Source organism: Oncorhynchus clarkii, chromosome 3, assembly GCF_045791955.1.
Source record: "Oncorhynchus clarkii lewisi isolate Uvic-CL-2024 chromosome 3, UVic_Ocla_1.0, whole genome shotgun sequence".
Classification (NCBI taxonomy): Eukaryota; Metazoa; Chordata; class Actinopteri; order Salmoniformes; family Salmonidae; genus Oncorhynchus; species Oncorhynchus clarkii.
In genome coordinates, this window is record NC_092149.1 from 27,412,521 (window position 1) to 27,434,793 (window position 22,273).

At 45.3% G+C, this 22,273-nt stretch overlaps 1 protein-coding gene across 1 annotated transcript; it reads right to left on the reverse strand.

Moving 5' to 3' along the window:
- Positions 1 to 1,137: 1,137 nt before the first annotated feature.
- Positions 1,138 to 11,799, reverse strand: LOC139405870 (PR domain zinc finger protein 1-like). The gene is made up of 7 exons (XM_071148308.1): positions 11,643 to 11,799; positions 9,193 to 9,510; positions 7,349 to 7,468; positions 6,156 to 6,405; positions 2,817 to 3,877; positions 2,580 to 2,708; positions 1,138 to 2,462 (listed from the first exon to the last, which is right to left on the reverse strand). The coding sequence occupies exons 1-7, from the start codon at positions 11,667 to 11,669 to the stop codon at positions 1,869 to 1,871; spliced, it is 2,499 nt and encodes an 832-aa protein (XP_071004409.1). The 5' UTR covers positions 11,670 to 11,799; the 3' UTR covers positions 1,138 to 1,868.
- Between the last annotated feature and the right edge of the window lie 10,474 nt (positions 11,800 to 22,273).

Sequence of the window (22,273 nt, forward strand, 5' to 3'; positions counted from 1 at the left end):
GAAATCTTGTGTTGATGTCACAGGAAAGGTTTGTGCCTCTTCTAAATGCACTATTCTCCATTCATTCCATCCCTTGGAACTTCTTTCAGTGTCTTGATCTAAACCAAAAGGCATATGCTTACCACTTTGATGATGCCTCATATTGTCCGAGGCAAAGTGGTGTCTCATTAGTTTTAACTAGCTACCTCTCCTTCTGTCCTTTCCTCCATGATCACTGATCTGGGGCTACATGAGGTGGAAGCAACATGATCTACCGGAAGCCATAGAATATTGAGACCCTAATGTCTACTAGCTGCTTCTCCTAAAGCACAATACCCAAAACAGGAGGCAGATGAAAACAAAATAGTCACACAAAATAGTCAGATTAGAACTGTGGACATTTATCATAAATTTACATTTTGCACATAAATAACAATGTAAACGAGTATGTAAACAGAGACAGTATTTTTTTCTCCTCTAGGGCTAAAGATGAAAGGGGATGCTTTGGTCATACTTCAGGGTTGGAGGGAGAGAGAAAAAAGCGAGGGGATGGGGGCTGATGTGCAACTGCTTCCAGGTCACCGGCCTGGGCTCACAGTTGCTATGGAGACAAACCATATGTCGTCTTAAAGCCATTATAACAGTCCAATCATATTGAATAGTGGGAGGAGCAAGCACCAGCACTTAAGTCATAAAGGGGAGGGGCCAGTGCATAAGAAGGCCAAGGTGCTTTGGTCTGTGCCATTTAAAAATGAGAAGGGGGATACATTTTTCTCAAACAAAACCACAGCTAAAGAGCTAACACTTCATCACAGACAAACAGTATTCTCTTGGTCTTCTTTTCAATAATATAAGTCTCTTTTTGGTGTGTTTGAAACTAAAGCCAAGTAAACTTTACAGTGTCTCCTTTTGCTATTAACAGTGTATTGAAGTTCCCTTGGACTGTTGGGGGGGGAAGGATTCCTGGACTCGCAGTCTTTATATGCTACATATTGAGCAGACTTTCCTGCTCTTTGGATCATGTGGAGATGAACTCCAGTTCATTTTGGTTTCTTCTTCAAGTAGCAAAAGCAATAAATAGAAAACACACTCTCCTTCAGCTTCCCTCTGAACGTACAGACACACATACTCACACTCACAGGCATACAATCATACACACACACATACTCACACTCACAGGCATACAATCATACACACACACTGAGGTAACCGTTGTTGAAAATACATAAAACAAAAAATGCCCTTTTTTGCAGAACTCAGGATGAGTGTGGACATAGAGAAGCTTGCTGGAAGGGTCAGAAGGTCAAGCAATGCCTTTTCTTTCTAATCAAAAGTTTATGTTCACCTTTGGCAAAACAAAGTTGCGACCTTTGACCCTTTTTAACCTGCTATATTGTTTAAATACATTTTTTTTAAATAAAAGTAGGCACCCCTGCTTCTCAACAGGTCACACAGGATGGATACAGGCAGAGAGAGAAAGTATCTACAAAGAAATGGCCCCAGAGTGAAATCAAAATCAGAAAAACAAACAGTAAATTACAATGAATTACCTGGTCATTGTAAACATCACTTCCACATATTGCTTTTCGAAGACAGAATAATTGCATAATAAATTAAGGAGGTTATAATAAATTCAACAAAAATAAAATTGAAAAGAAACAGTAATAATAACAATGATATGGGTGGATGATTGTCCTGTCTTAAGTGTAGGACACAGTGGAACAGTTAAGTAATCTGGGGACAGTGTCTCTTGGAGCCCTGAGTACATAAGTCCCTGAAAGTTTGAAAACCCCAGTCGCTACAACCATCAAAATATATTTACACTCGTTGCTCCTGCTAACCAAGTTCTCAGAGCCACAGTCTGACTCAACGTCCTTCAAACGGTGAGCTCAAGCCTGTTCCTCGGACTCCTGCTTGATCGTGACGTTGGAAGGAAGAAGCGGACTGCTTCGGCGCAGTTTGATAACCGACGTCTCATTGACTGAATTGTAGAGGCCGTAACCTGTAGACTGGAGCTCACTGGCGCCGCCCTTGTGGTGGTGGTAGCCGGAGGTCTTGAGGTCCATCTCCCTCCACAGCATCCCCAGGACCTGCTTCTCCAGGACAGCCTCAACCTCAACCCCTCCCTGGAGCTGGTCCAGCCTCTCAGCGTGGTCGCTCATGTCGAAGCGCTCAATCTCCTCATTGATGCGCTGGAGCTCTTCCTGGGTGGAGGGGCTGGGGGTGGGGCCACCTGAGGAGGTGACGGCAGCCAGACAGTAGCCCTTCAGGTGTAGCTGCAGGCTGCACAGGTGAATGTAGTGGCGGTGGCAGTGGGGGCACTTGTGTGGCCGCTCGCGGGAGTGAAGGCGCTTGTGCAGCTTGAGGTGGACAAACTGAGTGAACTTGGCAGGGCAGAGCTTGCACGAGTAGGGCTTCTCACCCGAGTGGAGGCGCAGGTGGGTCTTTAGGTTGCTGGTGCTGCTGAAGCGCTTATGGCACACCTGGGGGGAAAGAGGACAAGTGAAGGGTTAGAGGAGGAAGTTCAGCATTGCTTATGTATATGCAGCAGCTAGCTAGCTTAACAGACTTAGCAACTAGCATATGGTGGTGGTCTTTACCGAGCACTCATGGGGCTTCTCTCCAGTGTGCACCAGGAAGTGTTTCTGCAGATGGGCCAGCTGGGTGAAGCCCTTAGTGCAGGTCGAACACTTGAAGGGCCGCTCACCGCTGTGGACACGCAAGTGCACCTACACACAGCAGGGACAACGTTACGTCAGTTGGGTTCAATGCAAGGGAACACAAAGTAATCTGGATGAATGGAATGAAGGGAGCGAACAGAATGTCTCCAGTCTCACCTTGAGGTTAGAGAGCTGGCCGAAGGTCTTGCTGCAGACGTTACACTCGTACTTGATCTTGCCGTTCTGCTTCTTGAGTGGGTAAGGCAGGGTCTTGTAGCCTGTAGAGCCACCACCACGCTTCATCTTGCTCAGGTTTATGGCCTCCTCCTGCCGGCCGCTGGCACTGCCCAGCAGGGCTGAGGTAGGCTTGGTGGGCATGTGCTCGCTAGGGGCCGCCGTGCCCGCTGTAGGTGAGCCGCTGGTGGGGGCGTGGGGGTGCCCGTGTGGGTGAGGATGATCATGGCCAGAGTAAGGGTGATGGGGGTAGTGGGGGCCGGCTTTGTCCCTGAGGGTGGTGGCGGCTGAGAAGGCACTGGTGGTGGCGGAGAGGAGGAAGTCCCGGTGGGTGGAGAATGAGGGGTGGGAGGAGTTAGGTAGTAAGAACCTGCTCCCCGCCTCCCCAGGCAGCAGGGGCATGTTGGGGGGCAGCAGGCTGCTGAAGAGAGGGTACATTCTTGGAAACATTCCCCCGACAGCGGGCACCCCACCCCCAGGTAGTGGGTAGTGGTGGGGTAGCATGTAGCGGGAGTAGTGGGGGCCGGGAGGGTAGAAGGGTGAGGAAAGGGGGGCGGCTGGTGGAGAATAGCCTGGGAAGGGACCCAAACCTCGGGAGTAAAAAGAGGTGGATTGGTGTGTGGGTTGGGGAGCTGCGGGGCTACCATCGGGGCTACTCTCCGGACTGCTCCGCGCCGACGGACTCGGGGTCGCCGACGACTGGTTGCCTGGTGATCTGATTGCTGTGTAACAAAACTGTACCGGGCTGGTCTTAAGGCTCAGGAACTCTTCCGTTAGATGAGGGTGGGGGCGGAATGGGGGGTAGAGGGCACGGGGGTACAGGGGCCGATCGGGGCTGTCAGCACAGCGGGGTCGCGTGGCCAGTGGCCGGCTGGGCTCCTTCTTGCTAGAGGTGGTGGGGCCCCCGAGGATGGAGGAGACACTGTGTTCTATCTTGACTGGGGCGCTGCTGCTGCTGACATGCTCCTCACTGGCCTGCTGCTTGGCTTCCAGCAGAGACTGCTCTGTAGAGGGAGTGAGAGAGAGAGGTCAGACGCACTGTTCTCCCTCTGACTGAAGACCACGTTTCCCTTTGACTTGGTGTCAGGAGAATTGCGCACAGGAAAAACTTATCTAGACATGTCTTTACCTTAGGAGAAATAATGGTCTTTCAGCTGTGGAGGGGGGTTAGGAACACTGTAACAGTGGTTCAATTAGCGTGACAGATTTGACGAACGATCATGGAGGGCTAAAAGACAGGAAGTGAGGCGTGACAGCTGCCTCGGGGCAGGGTGTGTGTGTGTGTGTGTGGGAGGTGGTGGTGGTCTGGGGGCAGATAAAAATCAAGATAGAATCCAAATGGGGGCAGGGCTGATTGAAAGTTTCCTCTCAAGTTTGGCCTCAACCTGCCCTCCACCTGACTCTCTCAATCACACACACACACTCTTGACACTTCCTTTGTCTGATAGGTTTGCTCATCATCTCCAGCATGCACACTCACGACCCAAAGAAGGACCCTTCAATCACATTCCATGAACACAAAAACACACTTCCTATCCTACACCTTTGGACTTTTATCAGTCCTTTAGGTAGAAGTAAAAACAACCACCCAGGATTCCTTCTAGTTTGCTATTGTTTCCAGGTCAAAGGTTAACTGGGAGAGCTTCCTCCTCCCTTGCACCTACTGTCACCTCCACATGATGAAAGATGGGATTACTGCAAGCGCTTCCAGGCTACACACACACGCTAAAAGCCTCTGCATGTCGGTTAACACATCCTCACCTGTTAAACCTCCATCAGTTGGGATTTAGAGTGGACATCAATAATCCCATCCATTTACTACCCATTGAACTTTTACTAGAGGGTCACAAATCTGTGTGTGTGTGTCCAATAACGTGTATATACATTAAGCTTTCCAGCACTTAATTACTCGACAGACTTTCAACACACACACAGTGACCCCCACACCACTACAGCGGCAGTGTGTAAACACAGAGGTTATCAGTGCCTCCCCCCTCTCCTCTTCCCTGTCCTCCCCCTCAGATAACACCACTCCCAGCCCTCCTTTCTTTCAGAAAACAAACAGGGTGGCCATCTTGGAGATATCAATCTGTCAGCACGGCCCCGCCGCCAGGAAGTTCAAGTAGTCAATGGAGGGGACGCTTTTCTTCCTCTCCTCTCTTCCCTCCGTCTCTCCACTTTTAAAGTGCCAAATAAATTAAGGAGAAGGGCCAAGGAGCCGTCAGCACATCACACACGCACGCACACACTTTTGAGATTAAAAGAGTGAGTGTGTTGGAATGAAATGCCTTTCCGGGTATGTGTGTCCTTGCATGCAAGGGAGAGGGTGTGCGTAGGATAGTATGTGTTTGAACGCATACACATTTAGAACAGGAAATGCTAAACAGGTGCCATGTGTCTGTGCAAAGCATATTGTCGTTTTAAGGAAGGCTGATTGTGTAAGCATGTAACACACACACAAATATGGAGAAAAACAACAGCTGTCACACCAAGAGGAGAGCGAGTGGGAGAAGAGCTCCAGTTCAGTCATTTCAGACCAGCCAGTTCTGCTGACTCACACAACCAACCAAACACACGTCTGGTTCTACTATGACTGGGTTAATGGAGAAAGACACAGGGAGAGAGATGGACCGAGACAGAGAGAAGAGAAAGGTAAGTATGATGTCATTCCCAGGTCAACAGAGGTCCCTGTGGTAGTGGGGTGGTTTAATTACAGGGGCCATAGAGAAAAACTAGGAGCCAGTACCATGAGGGGGCCCAGGCCCCTGTGTCTCTGCCCCAGGAGATGTGTATCTCCCGGGGAACTGGAGTCACTACCTACCACACCTGGAGGCAGAATGCTGGCTCCTTCCTCCCCTTCTAACTCTGTCTGGTGCTCTCACTCTTTTTTGCTTCCTCACACATATTCATATTTGCATTTAGACTATTCACTTTATGACTAGTGATCACACACATGCAATGGTGGCGCTGGCAGAGATGAAAGGTTAAGGGGCTGTGTGTGTTAATGCCAGGCAGATGTTCAGAGAGGAAGGAGATGTGGCTCCCCTCAGAAATACTGTCAGGCTCTCACAAATATACACTCTCACGACACACACCAACACTGAGTAGGTAGGTGCTAAATAAAATCACACACACAAGACCATTGAAAGTTAAACATAATACCAATTGTATACTATACTTCCAAGGATACAGCGTTATTACTATGTAATAAATCATTCCATACAGTATATGATTATCATTGAATAACATCTATGTAATAAGGTTTCATATGATAGGACTTACTGAGTTTCTGCATCATGAGCTCTTCAGAAGGCGGGTGGAGGCGGTGAGCGAACTCTGGGCAGTACCACACCAGCAGCTCGGTGCCAGGGGGGATGGCCCTCACCGTGTAGAAGTAGATGCTCGTGCCATTCTGGCACGCCGCCAGGTTTTGCTCCCCCGCCGAGTGGGCCGGGTTGACGTAGCGCATCCAGTTAGACCGCTCCTCGTCCAGGCCGTCCACAAAGTGGTGGAAGTCGCCCTCCGAGTAGATCTGAGGAGACGGAGAGTCGGGAAATGGTCAAAGGTTAACAGGCAAGGAAGTCTCAATGGCAAGTTTAGAACGCTCCAGAAAAACAGTGCTGAGTAACGGCTAAATATGTTGACGAATCATATTATCAGCAGCGTGAGTGTAATATCATTAAAGTGTAGACTCGTTAAATCTCTCTCCCCCTCCACTCCAGACCTTATAGCCAGTTATACAGACTGAGGGATGGCGAGACCGACAGAGTAGGAGCCTCTCTTATACACATCCAAAAGAGTTGAGTCAGAGAATACGTCACACCGACAATGGCACCGACACTCATTCTGAATCTTCCCCCTCTCTCCACTCAGACCACTCTCTCCATCTGATTGTGGACATCAACGAGAGAGAGAGGTCTATAACTCTGTGTCTTGCCTGAGCGAGGTACATGAATGGAACACATAGCTTTGGGATGTTGTTGAATCTAGGTGAGTGCCTGTGTGTGTATGAGTGCTACATTGTCACTTCCCGGAACGATGACGCCGTAGCCCTGTTCCTGTGTACAGTGTAAAATTGTCATATTACTCCTCCATTGTTCCACTACAGTTCTTACTGTACTAGCTGCCACACTTACTGATCAGACAACCACTACTGAATAACAGGCTTTACCCAGCAGATTTATCATGATGAAATAGGAGTTGAGGGTGTGTGTTACAGCGACAAGTATGCACCACACACACACACACACAGAGTGGAGAGCCTTAGTCTCAGAATGATTAGAGAGAAAACCCCTTCCGTCTCCACACACACTTCTGAAGAACACAGAGACCCTGGCCGTGACGTCACACCAAGTCAGTCAGTGGAACAGGAAATGACCTATGATTGTTTTTCTTCCTCTGTGGCTGTCTTTTACTGAAAGTGAAGCGCTCGCTGTGTGTGTGTGTGTTAGTGGACAGGAGGGAAAACCACTCACCCTCCAGAAGTACTTCCTGTTGGCGTCTTTGGGGACGCTGTCTGCAGTGTAGCTCTGACCCACCAGGGGGCCGAAGCGTGTTCCTTTGGGGATGTACTCTCTGCTGGCCACTCCAATCACCTACAGGACAGCGATAAAGACCATTAGTTGCAGTGTGTGTATGTTCGGTGGTTAGAGGATTTACGTTATCACATCCTGCCAGGAGGTCACAGTCTTCACATGAAGACGGCCGGAAGAACCCATCATCATGCTCAAATCAACAAACAAGGCTGCCTCTCTCTCTGTGTGTGTGTATATATAATTACTACTCTGTACAAGAAAAACCAGTGGCCTAGGCTGGGAATTTGACTGCCACACTTTTTCCTCAAGACACATTTGCTGTGTGTTTTAAGTGTGTGAACATAGTCAAACACACACCTAACCCTTATCCAGTGCCAACAGGAAGAGTTAGACACCTTGAGGGAAAGAGTTCTATTTCCTCCATCTCACCCAGGTTATGCCACAAAGCATCTCCCCCTTCTCGCCTCTGTTCCTTTCTAATTGACCACAGGGCCACTCCCTCTGACACCCTTTACGACACCCACTCTGCTAACCACACAACACACCCTACCACATCAAAACAACTCACCTCAGACTGTTCACCTTAAAGGAGAAAGAGATCCACACCTGATATTAAAGCGCTGTTGTTCCTTTCAAAATAATTGAAAAAAAAATTGAAATAGAGGGAGGAAGGAAGAACAGCAAGGGAAGTGCATCCGTCTGAAAATGAGGGATTATCAAACCTAGACGTTCAGCTAATCTCCTAACCATGATAAACTCTGATGTATTCACCAAACCCCCTACACAGACTACACTTGCACGCACACACACACCCTTATCCCCTTCATGCATATCCTACACAAACACCCTCCCTAAAGGATTGGGAAATCCCCATTTCCATCCCAGGGCCAGACCACTTCAAGATTAGGGGTGTTTTGAGGATAACTTATTAACCGACTTTACAATGCTCCCTAAATGACTAAGTCAATATCCTTTCATCACTGGTAATGCTATACTCTGTCCACATCCTCTCATTTTCCTCTCTTATTTTCCCTCAATCTTAGTGGTCGCTTCTGTGAAGGTGATAAATATTGACGGATACCGTATCAGGTCGTAAACAAACGTGGTGGGAAACACTCATTCTCACACACACAGGGTGATAAGAAACAGATGAGCAATGACAAGAAAATCTATTCATTGCAACCAAATCATGCGGTCTTGATCAGGTTAAAACCACAAAACGCTCCCCACCTACTCTCATGACCCCTCGTCACACTTATTCTACAGGGTTCAACGGTTAGACTGACTGGGAATCAGTTTGGGTTGTGAAGAGGTTGATATCTGGACAGAGGTAGGCATGTAGGTAGGGAGAACTGGGTCTGGTCTAGTGTAGGACTGACTAGTGTGAGAACAGAGGGATAGACACAGAGACAGGTAGGGTAAATGGTTATCAGGATGTGTTGATGAATCTCCCGTCAACATCATGGTTAAGTATGATTAATGACTCTTCATGGATGGGTGGGAGCTCATTTCTCACTGCAGAGGCTCTGTAGCAACCTGCATCACACCTCCGAGAGAGTGTGTGTGAATTCCCCTCCACACTGGGCTTACACACCGCTCCTACAACACACACAGGTCATCGCCGTGCTCCTGTGTGTGATCTTTTACAATGAGACACCCTCCTCACCACAATCCCCCCCTGGCTGAGACTTCTCCTGCTGTCATATATTACCTACAGTTGAGTCATGTGAGTTTGGGGAGCATATGGGTTTACAGATGGTGTGTGTGTGTGTGTGTCTTCCTACCTCTTTGGAATCAGCTAGTTGTTTGAAGGCCAGGTTACGAGGCAGTGAGGCCTCTGCTCTCGTTAACCCCTTGCTCTCTGTCCCTGCCTCCCGTGGAGTATCCTTGACGATGTAGGTACACTTCTCCTCAAACTCCACCTCCGTCCACTTCATCATGTCCGCCTCCTCCATCTTAGAGTCTGTGTCGGTGGCCATTTTGGATCTCGTGTCCATCTGGGTTTCCGTGTCCCTATGGGGTTCGGTGTCCATCTTGACGTTGTCGTGCTCTACAGTGTGGGCCCCCTCAGTAGTCAACATGGCCGAGCTATGAGAGGTAGCCTGAGAGAAAGGGATAGCGATAAGAGAGCGAGTGAGAAAAAAAGAAAGAGAAAGACCGAGATGGAGAGAAGGAGAAAGGAAAAAAATTGAAGGGGAGAAAAAGAGAGAGAGGGGAGTGTTATTATCCAGTATGAGTCAGTGAGTGGCGAGTTCCTTTGAGACTGGCTGACTAAGCAGACAGTGTCTGTGCTCTCTCTGTGGGAACAAGAGCCACTGTCGACCGACCCCACTAGCCTCCAGCCCAGGACAGTCTAATCCCCTCTACTCTCTACTTAGAAGGAAACACTCAATCACAGGAAACCGTCAACTCTATTCAAATAAGTTACAGAAAAAAATTAATAACAACACTTATTGAGTCCAGAGTGAAAAGTATATCCCTTTTTTTTATTACAGATGAGTTGTGACCCAAGAGTATGTATTATATACTGTATGCGTATACGGCTAGTGTCTCGGGGAAAGACAGATTGACCAATGACTTGTGCAGATAGGCTGACACGGCCTAACCAATGGCAGCCAAGCTGTGAGTCCATTCCGTGGGCTATGTAAGATGGCATAAGGTCAGGGCCAGCCACGCTACCCCTCGGTCTCTACCCTCCCTCACTATCTTCATTCCCTCTGTACCCTTCTCCCTCTCTGTCCAACTCTACTTCTATCTAGCCTACCCTTCTTCATTCTCCCTCCTTGTCAAACTGTCAACATAAGTCTCTTAATCCTCCTGTTTCTTTCTTTATCCCCCTCTCCCTTATGCTCTCTCACTGTCCCTAGCCCTCTCCCCCCAGGGTGGAAAAATAGTCACAAACAGGGGAAGGAAGTCCTGTCTACGTCTGAATGGAGCTAAAATTGGAAGCAGAGTGGCAGAGCAGCGGAACAGGCAAATCATCCGTGTGTGTGTGGGATCAGTCGGGAGGGAGTGCCAAACCTTTCCATTTGGGGGGCCACAGCAGCACAAACAAACTTCAAACGCTCCCCACCCAAGACCATCTCACACACACATCCTTGTCCCACAACAAAAACACAGTGTCCGTAGAATGAATGATCATACGCTACAAAGATTGTCCAATTTCAAGGCCAATGATAGACTGAAATGCAACCTTATACGGTGTCACTCACATATAATTCAGGAAAAACGTACCATAACCCCAACAGAGATCTACTCAACCCTCCAGCAATCTCCAAAACTAAACCACAACTAAAAGCTTGACAAAATTCCCCAAGCCTTGACCAAATTAAACATGACCCTAAATTCACTCAAGCCGATAAAACAGGCTCCGAGGAGACTAGTGTAATTAATTAACTTCCGGAAGAGTAACAGAACAACAAATCACTTTCTCAAAATGTTTTTCCAACATTAATTTCAAATAAAATTGTACTACAAACAATATCCCAAGTAATTACATACATGAAATGATAATACAAATAGGATATTCCGTTTCAATGTAGAGTAGATCATTTCAAACTATTTATTAATATTGTGATTTTATTTATTGTACATTGATATCATGAATATCCTTTGAAAGGGATTTAAATATATAGATAAATATAATACCAAACACTAGTCAAAATCTGTTCCTGCTAATAAATTAGTCTTTCTATGACAGCTGTGCAAAACGAATACTGAAACTGAGAACCTGGCCAAAAGCAACTGATTTATTCAACTCTCACATACACATCTCTGTTAAAATATTCGATAAACACAACTGATATAGTTTATTTTTTATTTTTTAAATGTAGCAATGACAATTTTAGAATTTTAATAATTCAAACAATTCAGCTGAAGTGGACAAACTGCAATAAGATATTAATAATTTAAATATTATATTCAACAATATACTGAAAGTTTAACAAACTCATTGCATAATGGAGTGGCCTGACAAACAAGGAGAAAACTTTGACTTACATAAATAACTCCTAAAATAAACCTTCATATTCGTTGTCACTGGTTTCATTTAGAAAAGTGCTTGTTCAACTATTACAAGCAAAACTAATGTAACACACAATTTTAAAAATCCTCAAAACGAATATAATTTACGAAGAAATTAAATAAATGTTTTCCTTAAAATAAAAGTGAAAATTCCAAAATCAAACGTTTTTTCTCTACAAGTCCCTGTTTCTCCATTGACTAGCGTACTCACCGAGAAGCTTTGGTCCCAGCCACACATAGGGCCGAATGATCTCTCCCCTGGGTGAGTGTGTTGATTTGTGTGTGTGTGGGACAGGTGCAGTTCACCCTCTCCCCCTCCAATCCAAGCGCTACTCCAGAGTGCGAGTGCTGTGTGTGAGCGTGTGTGTGTCTGTTCTAGTGAGTGCCTTCTGTTTAACTGACTGCCCCTCAACAAGTGAGGGAGATGTTGATTCACTCAGTGGTCCCTCCCTCATTCCCTCTCCACTCCCCCTCTCAAGGACTGCCCACCACCATGAGGAACACGATCGCTTGCAGCTCATTCAGGGTAGCAGAGGCAGGCAGGCACACACACACACACTGCTCTATGGAAATAGCAGGCGCTTTCACCTGAGGCATGAGCTCTCGCTGCTTCACACAAAACAAACACACAACAATTTCAATTGGCGCATAAAAGTACCATCACACCTTAACATAAATTCACACATTCTCCTGCAGTCTTCGATAAACTTCAATAAATTTAGAAAAGGTTGCCAGTTCCAAATCAAAGTCTCAAAAACATATTCCCTCAACATGGGTGCTTGTTGTGTAACAGTGCAACTGTTACATATCAACAACCCCCCCCACAACAAACACACATAGATGGGGGGGGGGGGGTTGTTTATGAGTCTTCTTGGGGAAGGAGGACATCCTGTGACGGTGACTCAATGCCCCTCTACTGTTTACCCAGCACAGAGCCGCGGACGGACGTTCCTCTTACACACACACCCCCTCTATAGGGCGACACTGAACTGACCTCAAGGCTCAGTCTCACCAACACACTCCCTCTCGGTCTCTCTCCCTCTGGTAATAAACTAAGGCATAAAAGGTGCAGGGCTTACTGACCCTGGTTAAATACAACACAAAACACTTTGTCTCTCCATCTATCCCTCTTTTCTGTCTATCAGATCCCCATTGCAAAGACCACTCAAAGCAAGCAACCGTGTCCTGGAATTCAACTGGAAATCCCCTACTCTTCCTCGATTGACATCAGTCTTGAGTGGGACGGAGTGGAGCGAGGGCTAATGAAGAATGATAATGAAGAAAATAAAACATGAGGCAGGGGGGAGGGCAGGGAGGGAGAGAAAGACAGAACCGGGTCTTCAATCCCCCCCACTGGTGACAGAGAGTTGACCACATCACACGCTGCCTACTCCTTCCTGCCAACAGACGACCCACCGGCCCCAAACACACACGATCTGCACCCCAGCTGGTCTACATGATCATGCTCTGTAGCGACCAACCCCTACCAAAAAAAACCCCATCTCACTCCCTCCAGAAAAACAAGTTAAGATTTCAACTAAACAAAAAACGAGAGCGAAAAGAACATATTTTCCCCTTTGAAAGTCACATGTGGTCCATCCCTACCCACTTGCTGGCTGGGAACAATCTGGGCCAAGACACAGACAACACTCCACCCCACCCCACCCCACCCCACTCACTCACTAGGCTCTCCTGATCCCTTTCCCCTCTCCTCATCCCTCTCTCTGCTTAAACTGTAAAGGAAGGAGGGGGCACAGGCCTGAGGCTGGGGGAGTAGGGAGGGGTGCCTCTGCTCTGAAGTCAAATGGCTCTTTTTGTTTATGCGCAGGCCGAGGAGGGTATTTAATGTGGCCTGCATGCCTGGAGGAGAGAGGGAGGGAGGAAGAGGGCCACACAAATAAGGGCATGGGGACCTCCTGTCTCTGTTAGTTTTACAGAGGGCTCCTATCAGGGCTAAGATTAACACACACACACAGAGCTGAGCAGAATTGTGGTGCCAACACATCAGAAGGATGTAGGGATTATGAAAAGAAAGAAGAGAAAGGAGGTGAGGATGAGAGTGGATGGAATGGGTGGGGGTGGCTAAACCGCAGGTGAGATTAGCAGCCATTCCAAATTCCTGGTTCCCTCTGCAACAACAGGCAAAAAGCAGCAAACTTTATTGACTTCATGGCAGATTCAGCTTAACGATCCTGCTTGTCACAAGAAGAGAAGTACTGGCTACACTGTCAATTTCTCATTCAAATGCCATGACTGTTATTCACCTTGATATTCAAACTCTCTCACACACACAAACTTCACAAAACTTTCCCCACAACAGTGGTGGATCGTATCTTGAGAGTTGATCTGGAGTGTCACTGATTTTCTCCCCTTTGTCACAATATGTTTTAATTCCGGTCTACAGGATGCCTCTCACAAGATCATAGCAAGAAGATTGTTATTGACCATTTCATGTGGCGTGTGTGTGTGTGTGCCAAACGATGCTTGTATCCGCTTGAACTTTCCTCAAAAAATGTGTGCGCAGAGGAGGTGCAGTGGATTTGGGTATTGTTCTGGAAAGAGTTAATCCCTCAATGGAGCCATTAGGGGGAAGTATGGAGGTTAGACCATTATCCCATTTGGGCTGAAGGACCTGTGTGTGTGGACACGTGTCAGGTTGAGCCCCCCTACAGCGTAGAGCAGGGTGGGGTTAGGGCATTGCAGTAGCTCTCCTAATCTTGCCAATCCACCGCAGCTACACACACACACACTCTCCCCCCTCAGCCATCTGGAGGGACTGTCCACACTGCGGACACTTGTGTGTTACGATCAACACCACCAGACAGTCACCCTCCTTAACCCAGAGGAAGAGCTAATCATGGTCTATTTGGCACATGCCACTGATTACATTGTACTTTTCATTAAGGAGGCAAACAGAGGCCAGTGGCATTGAAACACTGCTGACAATGAGACAAGGAAAGAGAGGGGGGAGTAGGAGTTATCCTGTCACACACGTTTCAGGCCAGACAGCCATTGGATTCCAAATAGAGCTGGGCTGGGACTATCTCAAATGTCAAATGATGTAATAACTTCACTTCCTGTAATCAAAATACTACAATGTTTGCTTCATAACTCATAAATCCACATTTCCCAAATATTAGACTTATGAAATCTTAATTTTGCATTAGCTCAAAGACTGAACTATATGGTGTAGAATGACAATAGTGTAAGTAACATGACTGAGATTCTCTTGTTTTCCACAGAGAAACGGATGTGTGTGTGTATGACTGATACCCTGGGCAAAACGGACTCAACTCTAGAAACTGTAAATGAAACTTTCAACCACTAAATAGACAGAACTATTTAAGCTCGCAGACCTTTTCCGCAGGTAAATGTTTTCGGAGGTTTACAGTGCATTCCCGTAAACAACTTGGAACGTGCTCTGTCACAACCAGAATCACATGCCTCTTCTTTTCGGCAATGTGCAGGAAGTCGTAAGCCTACTGCACACACAATGATGAGCACAGCACGTTGTGATAACACAACCTTCCAAAGCGGCTGCGTCATCGGACACATTTCGGGGGTAGTCAACGAATCATAAAACAATAGGACATATGATCCTAGGGCCTTTGCTATAGCACCAAATACTGCCCACGACAGCTGTACTTAAAAACAATGTTTATGTAGTTGTCAGGTTGTGGTATGTGTTACACTGGACAGATATAGGCTAATGGAACTCGACGCGTGTGTACCATACCCCCGTGCCGGTGACAGCAACCAAAGCGTTGCGCAACGGGTGTTCAACTGTTAAAAACTGTCAAATACCCGGTCTGGCACATTTGCCAGTTTAGCTAACGCCATAGTGAAAAGATCGAATCAGGACATTGCATAACCTGTGCAAGATGAGACTGTAGGATAAAAACGAAACGGGGCTAACAAGTCCACTCGTCAAAATATAGCGTTGTTATCCGACTTCTTTGTCGGGCTAAAGAATGTAAAACGACTCAACTGTAGACTACGCAAGACGCACTTCCAGTCTTGTACTCTATGCAATCACTTTCGATTCAAAGCCGGGTCGTTCAATGCGACTCATTCAATTCCTTATCGCATTCTTAATTGAACCATTCACACTTTTATTATCAGTAGGCTAATATCGATTCAGAGTTGCAACAAAGGGGAAGATGAGTTTCAGAAAAGTATTTAATTAAGCCAAACAAGTGCGAATATTTGCTAAAATAGATTGTTAGGTTGTGTTGGAGTAGTTCTGTAGGGCTACTATAAAGCAAATAGCCTACCTAACATTAAATTAGGATACAATGTTTCTCATGGCTAGGCTATATAACCTATAGGCTACATACACAACGTGACAAAACTTAAGGTAGAAGAATGTGAATGAAATGCGACAAAACGTGAGATCGGCTGCTCTGTCTTAATTCAGGACTAACTTTTCGCCAACACTAAACAATGTAGCAAATAAATGTAGGCTATTCCATGTTGTTTATCGAACTGCATGGACTGTAGCCACGCGAGCGAAGCGGGGTGCAAGCTCTTTTACCTGTCCGCGTTATGACGCGCCTGTCGCGGAGCGCTGGAAGATATCCTTATCCCAATTTCCAAACTCAGGCGCTGCTGGCCTAGGTCCGATCGTCTTTCTTTGTAGTGCGTGTATACTATGAAATTGTCGAGGTGAATCTGTAGTCTACAGTTTCCATACAAAGTAGCCTACCCCTTCTTTCCGCGCACAAATCTGCTCCACCCAAAACTGTAATTAGGATTAAGACAGGCAATTAACAAAACAAACCCCTGCGCCGACGCTTTCGATAACTGATGGAGCAATTGTTAGTTAAAATAACACCTCTCGTTTCCAACATTGCAGTGTGCTTAATTTAAAGGAAATGAACATGTTCATTTAGGATAGCCTAAATGTCGAGAAAGTTTTAGACGCCTTTGCACCCACTGTGAAGGCTGCTAAAAGATAACTGAGGAGACAATGAATCAATAGGCAATAGTTACAAAGTCATGTCTTTGTAATGTGCATATTTGAATGATTAAAAACGTGAAAGAAAAGGGAAATTTGGACGCAATAGGTGAAATTGATTAATATAAGACATTGAACGCTTTATTGATACGAAATCAATGATCATTCTCAATATTTAGCCTATTTATTTGGCAGAGGCGGGCCTACCATATGCTACCGTGTCCTTTGGTAGAAAAATATTCTTAAAGGAATCGTTTTTCATCAAGCATAAATACATTTTATCAGGATTAGTCTATTTTCTGAACGTTTTCCTTTTTTAAAATTGCATCCAAATGTTTGGATGACATTTTTGGTAATTTTTTTGTTGTTGTAAAACTTAAACACATTTAATTGTAATAAAATACATAATATTTGCTTTAAAAAAGTTATCTTTATTGGTAGGCTAATAATGTCAATATGTGGCTTGGAGCACCAGAGCGGTCTGGTGAAGGCAAATCCTGTGTAGCCTAGTCATATTGCCACTTTTTATGGGAATTTGTATGCATGTGTTTGACTACTTACTATATTACATTTCTTTTATTTTTGGTGGGCTGAGCATGTTTTTATAGTTATTATGAAATTGTTATGATGATAATTGTCCAGTGCTTTTAAAATCGTTCCAAGTAAAAGGACATTCATTTTATGTCTGAGTGAAAATGGAAGCCATTTGAATCCAATGTTTTATATCTGTCCTGCATGTTTGAGTGAAGGGGGAGCGTGAGCACCTGTTGAGCTTTGACTGAGCCCCTGTAGCCCTATCCCATTTGATATGCGGGTCTGTACTGTACCTCCTCCCTCTTCCGCAATTCTCTCTTCTATTCTATTCTATTCAGGTATCTCTCTCTCTCCACTGAGTCTCCCCAACCCTGTGGTAATGGAGTCCATGCTGAGCAGGGTTAGCTGTAGTGGCACACTTCCGCTGTGCCCAGAAGTCTCAGATCTTTACGCAAAATAGACACACTTACACACTCTTTCTGTCTCCAACCCCCCCCCCCCCCCCAACACACACAGTGATGCAGCCCACTCCTCATCAAAGCTGTGGAAGTGTGTGTGGGACGATGGATGTGATGGGGGGGGATCAGAACCCTTTGAGCACAGCAGACATACACATTCCACCCACTCCTAGTGCCCTGCCCCTACCAGCCTCTAACCCTGGGTGCTCAGAGGTATACCGCATCCTTCGTTATGTCCCTGTCTCTATTTCGCTCTCTTTCTCATCCCTCTTTCTCTCTCTCTGTCACGTTACAGCTGGGACTAATCATCACTTTCTCTCTTTGCTCCCGCTGCTACAGTTGACCTCCTTAACTCTCTTTCTCCCACACACACACATGCACACACACCTAGTTGGCTCGAGGGAAGCCCTTTGCTTTATCGTAGCTTGGCGCTGAGCTGTGAATGTGTGTGTACATTCTCGTCCAGGAGAAATATTTAGCTTGGCAGGCTGCCAGCGAGGCAAAGCTGAGCCAAGCTGGGATTCACCCACAATGGCAGCCACGCGCCCCAGCTCAACTCAGTGTGTGTGTGTGTGTGTGTGTGTGTGTGTGTGTCAGTGGGTTTGCGTGTATCTGATCTTAGTGTGCTTATAACTGTGTGTCTTCCTGTGTGTAAGTGCCTGCTTGAGAGCTATCTTTGTGTATCTGTATAAGAGAAACTGCAGTCTGCAGATGACAACATTTTGTCAGGTGTTGAGGGAAATGTGTCCCACAAGATTATCACACAAAACCACAGAGCTGAGTAACACCGTTTTGTTACAGAATGTATGTCACTCTCTTTCACTCTCTCTCTTTATTTGTGTCTGTCACTTCTTGTCAATGAAAAACCATGACCTTGCCTGAACAGAGAGATAGAGGGTGTGTGTACGCTTTGTGTGCGTGCGCTTTGTGTGTGTACGCTTTGTGTGCGTGCGCTTTGTGTGCGTGTGTAAGAAAGAAACTTGTTGACAGGGTCATTCCATGACATTTTCAGCAAGCCATGACACCCACCATCTCAGATTGTTCTGAAATCATTTCTGTACTAAACAGATAAGATTTGCATTCCTTCGACATTATTTTGTTGAAATATAATTTGATATTTGAAAAATGTAGCTAATTGATTACACTAGAGGCGCACCTTTGGTTTTAGACATAATTAGTATTTTTAAATGCAGTCGGATAAACACTCCAAACAGCCTACCCGACACTTGGAAGCGTCCACATGGTCCTAAAGCATACCGTTGCCTCGCTTTGTATCACATTCCAATGATAAAACTGGTGGGGACAAAAATGCAATTTCAGCATGGGGGATAAGTTGCGCCCCGGTGCAAGTTGTGACCCTGTATTAAACCCAAATTGTAAATTGATAGGATTTGTGTAGGCCATCATTGTAAATAAGAATTTGTTCTTAACTGACTTGCTTAGTTAAATAAAGGTTACATTTAAAAAATATATAATATTCAATAAATATAGTACCTAACAACTAATTTGGACCAACTTTTTTTCTAACAATGAGTTAGACATGAGGAATCCAAATAAATGGTCAAAAGCCAGCCACGGACCCCCCACAAACCACGGACCCCCCCACACCTTCGCCAATCCCACCCCAACAACAAATATACAGTATCAGTTCTTTATGTTTGACAAGTAACATTGAGCTGCTCCTCAGAGTACTGTTTCTTCCTCCTATGTAATGTATTCTCATTTCATTTGGTGATGTTTTTTTCTCCCCTGTTCAGAGAAATGAGTCATCTAAGTTGTTAGGTTTAGGTCTCGTCCTAAATCCTGATATTACCAGGTTCTGGACTCTAGATGGTGTTGTTTCTGCTATTAGGTGTTAAAAGGATAGTTAAATGTTAAAAAGTTAGCATTTGAAACAGTGGACAACAGAACCAAAGCAGGAATTGCTGTCATACCTTGTCCATAGACTGCTTACAGGGTAAGGAAACCAATATGTAATTTTGGTGAACTACCCTTTAACATAATCTAATAGCAGGAACAGCACCATCTAGTGGTCAGAACCTGGCAATATCAGCATGTGGAATGGGACATAAATCTAACAACTTCAATGACTAACAGGGGGAAAGAAAACATCACCAAATTCACTGGTAATACATTACATAGAATGAAGAAACAATACCCTGAGCTTGTTGTTGGGGTGGGATTAGCGTGGTGGTCCGGGAGTGGATTTTGATTATTTATTTGGAGTCCTCATCTAACTCATTGTTAGAAAAAAAGTTTGGTCCAAATAGGATGATAGGTACTATATTTATTGAATATTATATGAATTATATAAATTAAGATGGTCAAATTAAGATCAAATTATATTTCAACGAAATAATGTTGAAGGAATGCTAATCTTACCTGTTTCTAACAACAGCAACCATTTCAGAACAATCTGAGATGATGTGTGTCGAAATCCTCTTTCTTGTGCTTTTTGAGGTGGAATGACGCGACAGCAACAATGAGGCGTGTGTGTGTGTGTGCCAATGAATGAATGGGAAAATATAACAGCAATAAAGCAATCTAACTTTTCAATGCTAGGAGGTCAGTGGGTTTGTGTTATAAAGTGCTACTGTGTCTTTTCTTGTGACTAGGAACTGATAAGAGATCAGTGATCCGGGTGTGAAAAGCCACTGAACTCCCCTAGTATCAGATCACACCTGAACTAAGTCCAGCGATCGGATTGCGCTCTCAAGACCTGCTTTCGACACGCACTGAAGGAGAGCGATAAAGCTATTCAGGATTGTTTTATATAGTTGGGTGCTATGAAATACATTGGTCCTTTGAGACCTTATGAAAGGTGCTGTGTAAATACAATATATTGATATTCCTGGTTATATAAGGTAAACTATTATTATGTTATTCTATACTGCAGTTTTTTTTAGCATATGTTAAATATTTGCAAACTTTTTTCTCTAACTTTGTATACACTGAGTGTACAAAACATTAAGGACAACTGCCCTTTCCATGACTGACCAGGTGACTCCAGTTGAAAGCTACACTACATGGCCAAAAGTATGTGGACATCCCTTCAAATTAGTGGATTCGACTATTTCAGCCACACCTGTTGTTGACAGGTGTATAAAATCGAGCACATCGCCATGCAATCTCCATAGACAAACATTGGCAGTAGAATGGCCTGTATTGAAGAGCTCAGTGACTTTCAACGTGGCACCGTCATAGTATGCCACCTACGCTGAAACGCGTAGCATGTAAAAATCGTCTGTCCTTATGTGCAACCCTCACTACCGAGTTCCAAACTGCCTCTGGAAGCAACTTCAGCCAACTGTTCATTGGGAGCTTCATGAAATGGGTTTCCGTGGCCAAGCAGCTGCACACAAGCCTAAGATTACCATGCGCAATGCCAAGCGTCGGCTGTAGTGGTGTAAAGCTCGCCACTATTAGACTCTGGAGCAGTGGAAACGCGTTCTCTGGAGTGATGAATCACGCTTCACCATCTGGCAGTCCAATGGACAAATCTGGGTTTAGCGGATTCCAGGAGGACGCTACCTGCCCCAATGCATAGTGTCAACTGTAAAGTTTGGTGGATGAGGGATAATGGTCTGGGCCTTTTTTTCATGGTTCGGGCTGCTAAGCCCTTTAGTTCCAGTGAAGGAAAAACTTAACGCTACAGCATACAATGACATTCTAGACGATTCTGTCCTTCCAACTTTGTGGCAACAGTTTGGGGAAGGCCCTTTCCTGTTTAAGCATGACAATGCCCCTGTGCACAAAGCGAGGTCCATACAGAAATGGTTTGACAAGACCGGTGTGGAAGAACTTGACTGGCCTGCACAGAGCCCTGACCTCGGGAGTGGCTTCGGGACATGTCTCTGAATGTCCTTGAGTGGCCCAGCCAGAGCCCGGACTTGAACCCGATCGAACATCTCTGGAGAGAGCTGAAAACAGCTGTGCAACAACGCTCCCCATCCAACCTGACAGAGCTTGAGAGGATCTGCACAGAAGAATGGGAGAAACATTTACAAAAATGTCTAAAAATCAGTTTTTGCTTTGTCATTATAGGGTATTGTGTGTAGATTGATAAAGAAGAAAAAACAATTTAATACATTTTTGAATAAGGCTGTAACAAGACATTTTGAAAAAGTCAAGGGGTCTGAATACTTTCTGAATGCACTTTATTTTGGATTAAAAAAAAAAAAAGTATTATCTCTAAATGAAATTAATAACTGTTTTTAGAAAACAATACATTTTCCAAATCTGTTGTAGTTGGCAACCCTAATGTGTATGTTTGGACTTTTCACTGGCGTGTTTGGCTGTGAGGACATAAAGACACCCCACTGTGACCCACTTTCCAGCCAGTCTTTGATACTTGTCTCCCTTCCACGTATTTCTGCTCCACTTGGCCAGTGTGTGTCGGGGACTGGTTTTTGACTGTTTTTTTATCTGTGTGTGTGTGTGTGTGTATATTTGAGGCGGGGGTTAACAGTTCTTCACTGCTCAAGCTGTGAGGGGTATTGTGTACGTGTTAACTGGTTAGGCTCTGACAACAAGTGAGTGAAAGCTGTGAATTGCTGCTGAGTGTGTGAGATGGACAGTTAGTGCTAAGTTGTGGATTGGTGAGTGACAATGCTAAGTAGGTCATGTTAATTACACATCAGGGCTAGTTGTATTGACCATTAGAGTAGGCTTAATTGTGTGAATGAGTGTGTTCAATAAGTGCATTTGAAGTGTAAACGGCTCAAATCAAGTGTGTTATGTATTTTGATGTAAGTATGGGGCCATGCTTCATATAGCCCATTTTATCCACATCCTTGGCCCTTGATCAAGCTCCCCAGAGACACTTACAATTAGCCTCCTGTGAACCGCCAAAGACAGATAATTTTTGTTGGCCCCTTTCATGTAATTTAGTAT

Excerpts from the sequence above, each read along its gene's own strand:
- LOC139405870 (XM_071148308.1), bottom strand. The coding sequence starts at position 11,669 with ATGTGTGGCTGGGACCAAAGCTTCTCG. Across the intron at positions 9,511-11,642 it reads GCTGGGACCAAAGCTTCTCG|GCTACCTCTCATAGCTCGGC; the intron begins GTGAGTACGCTA and ends CCTTTCTCTCAG. Across the intron at positions 6,406-7,348 it reads ACAGGAAGTACTTCTGGAGG|ATCTACTCGGAGGGCGACTT; the intron begins GTGAGTGGTTTT and ends CCGTCTCCTCAG.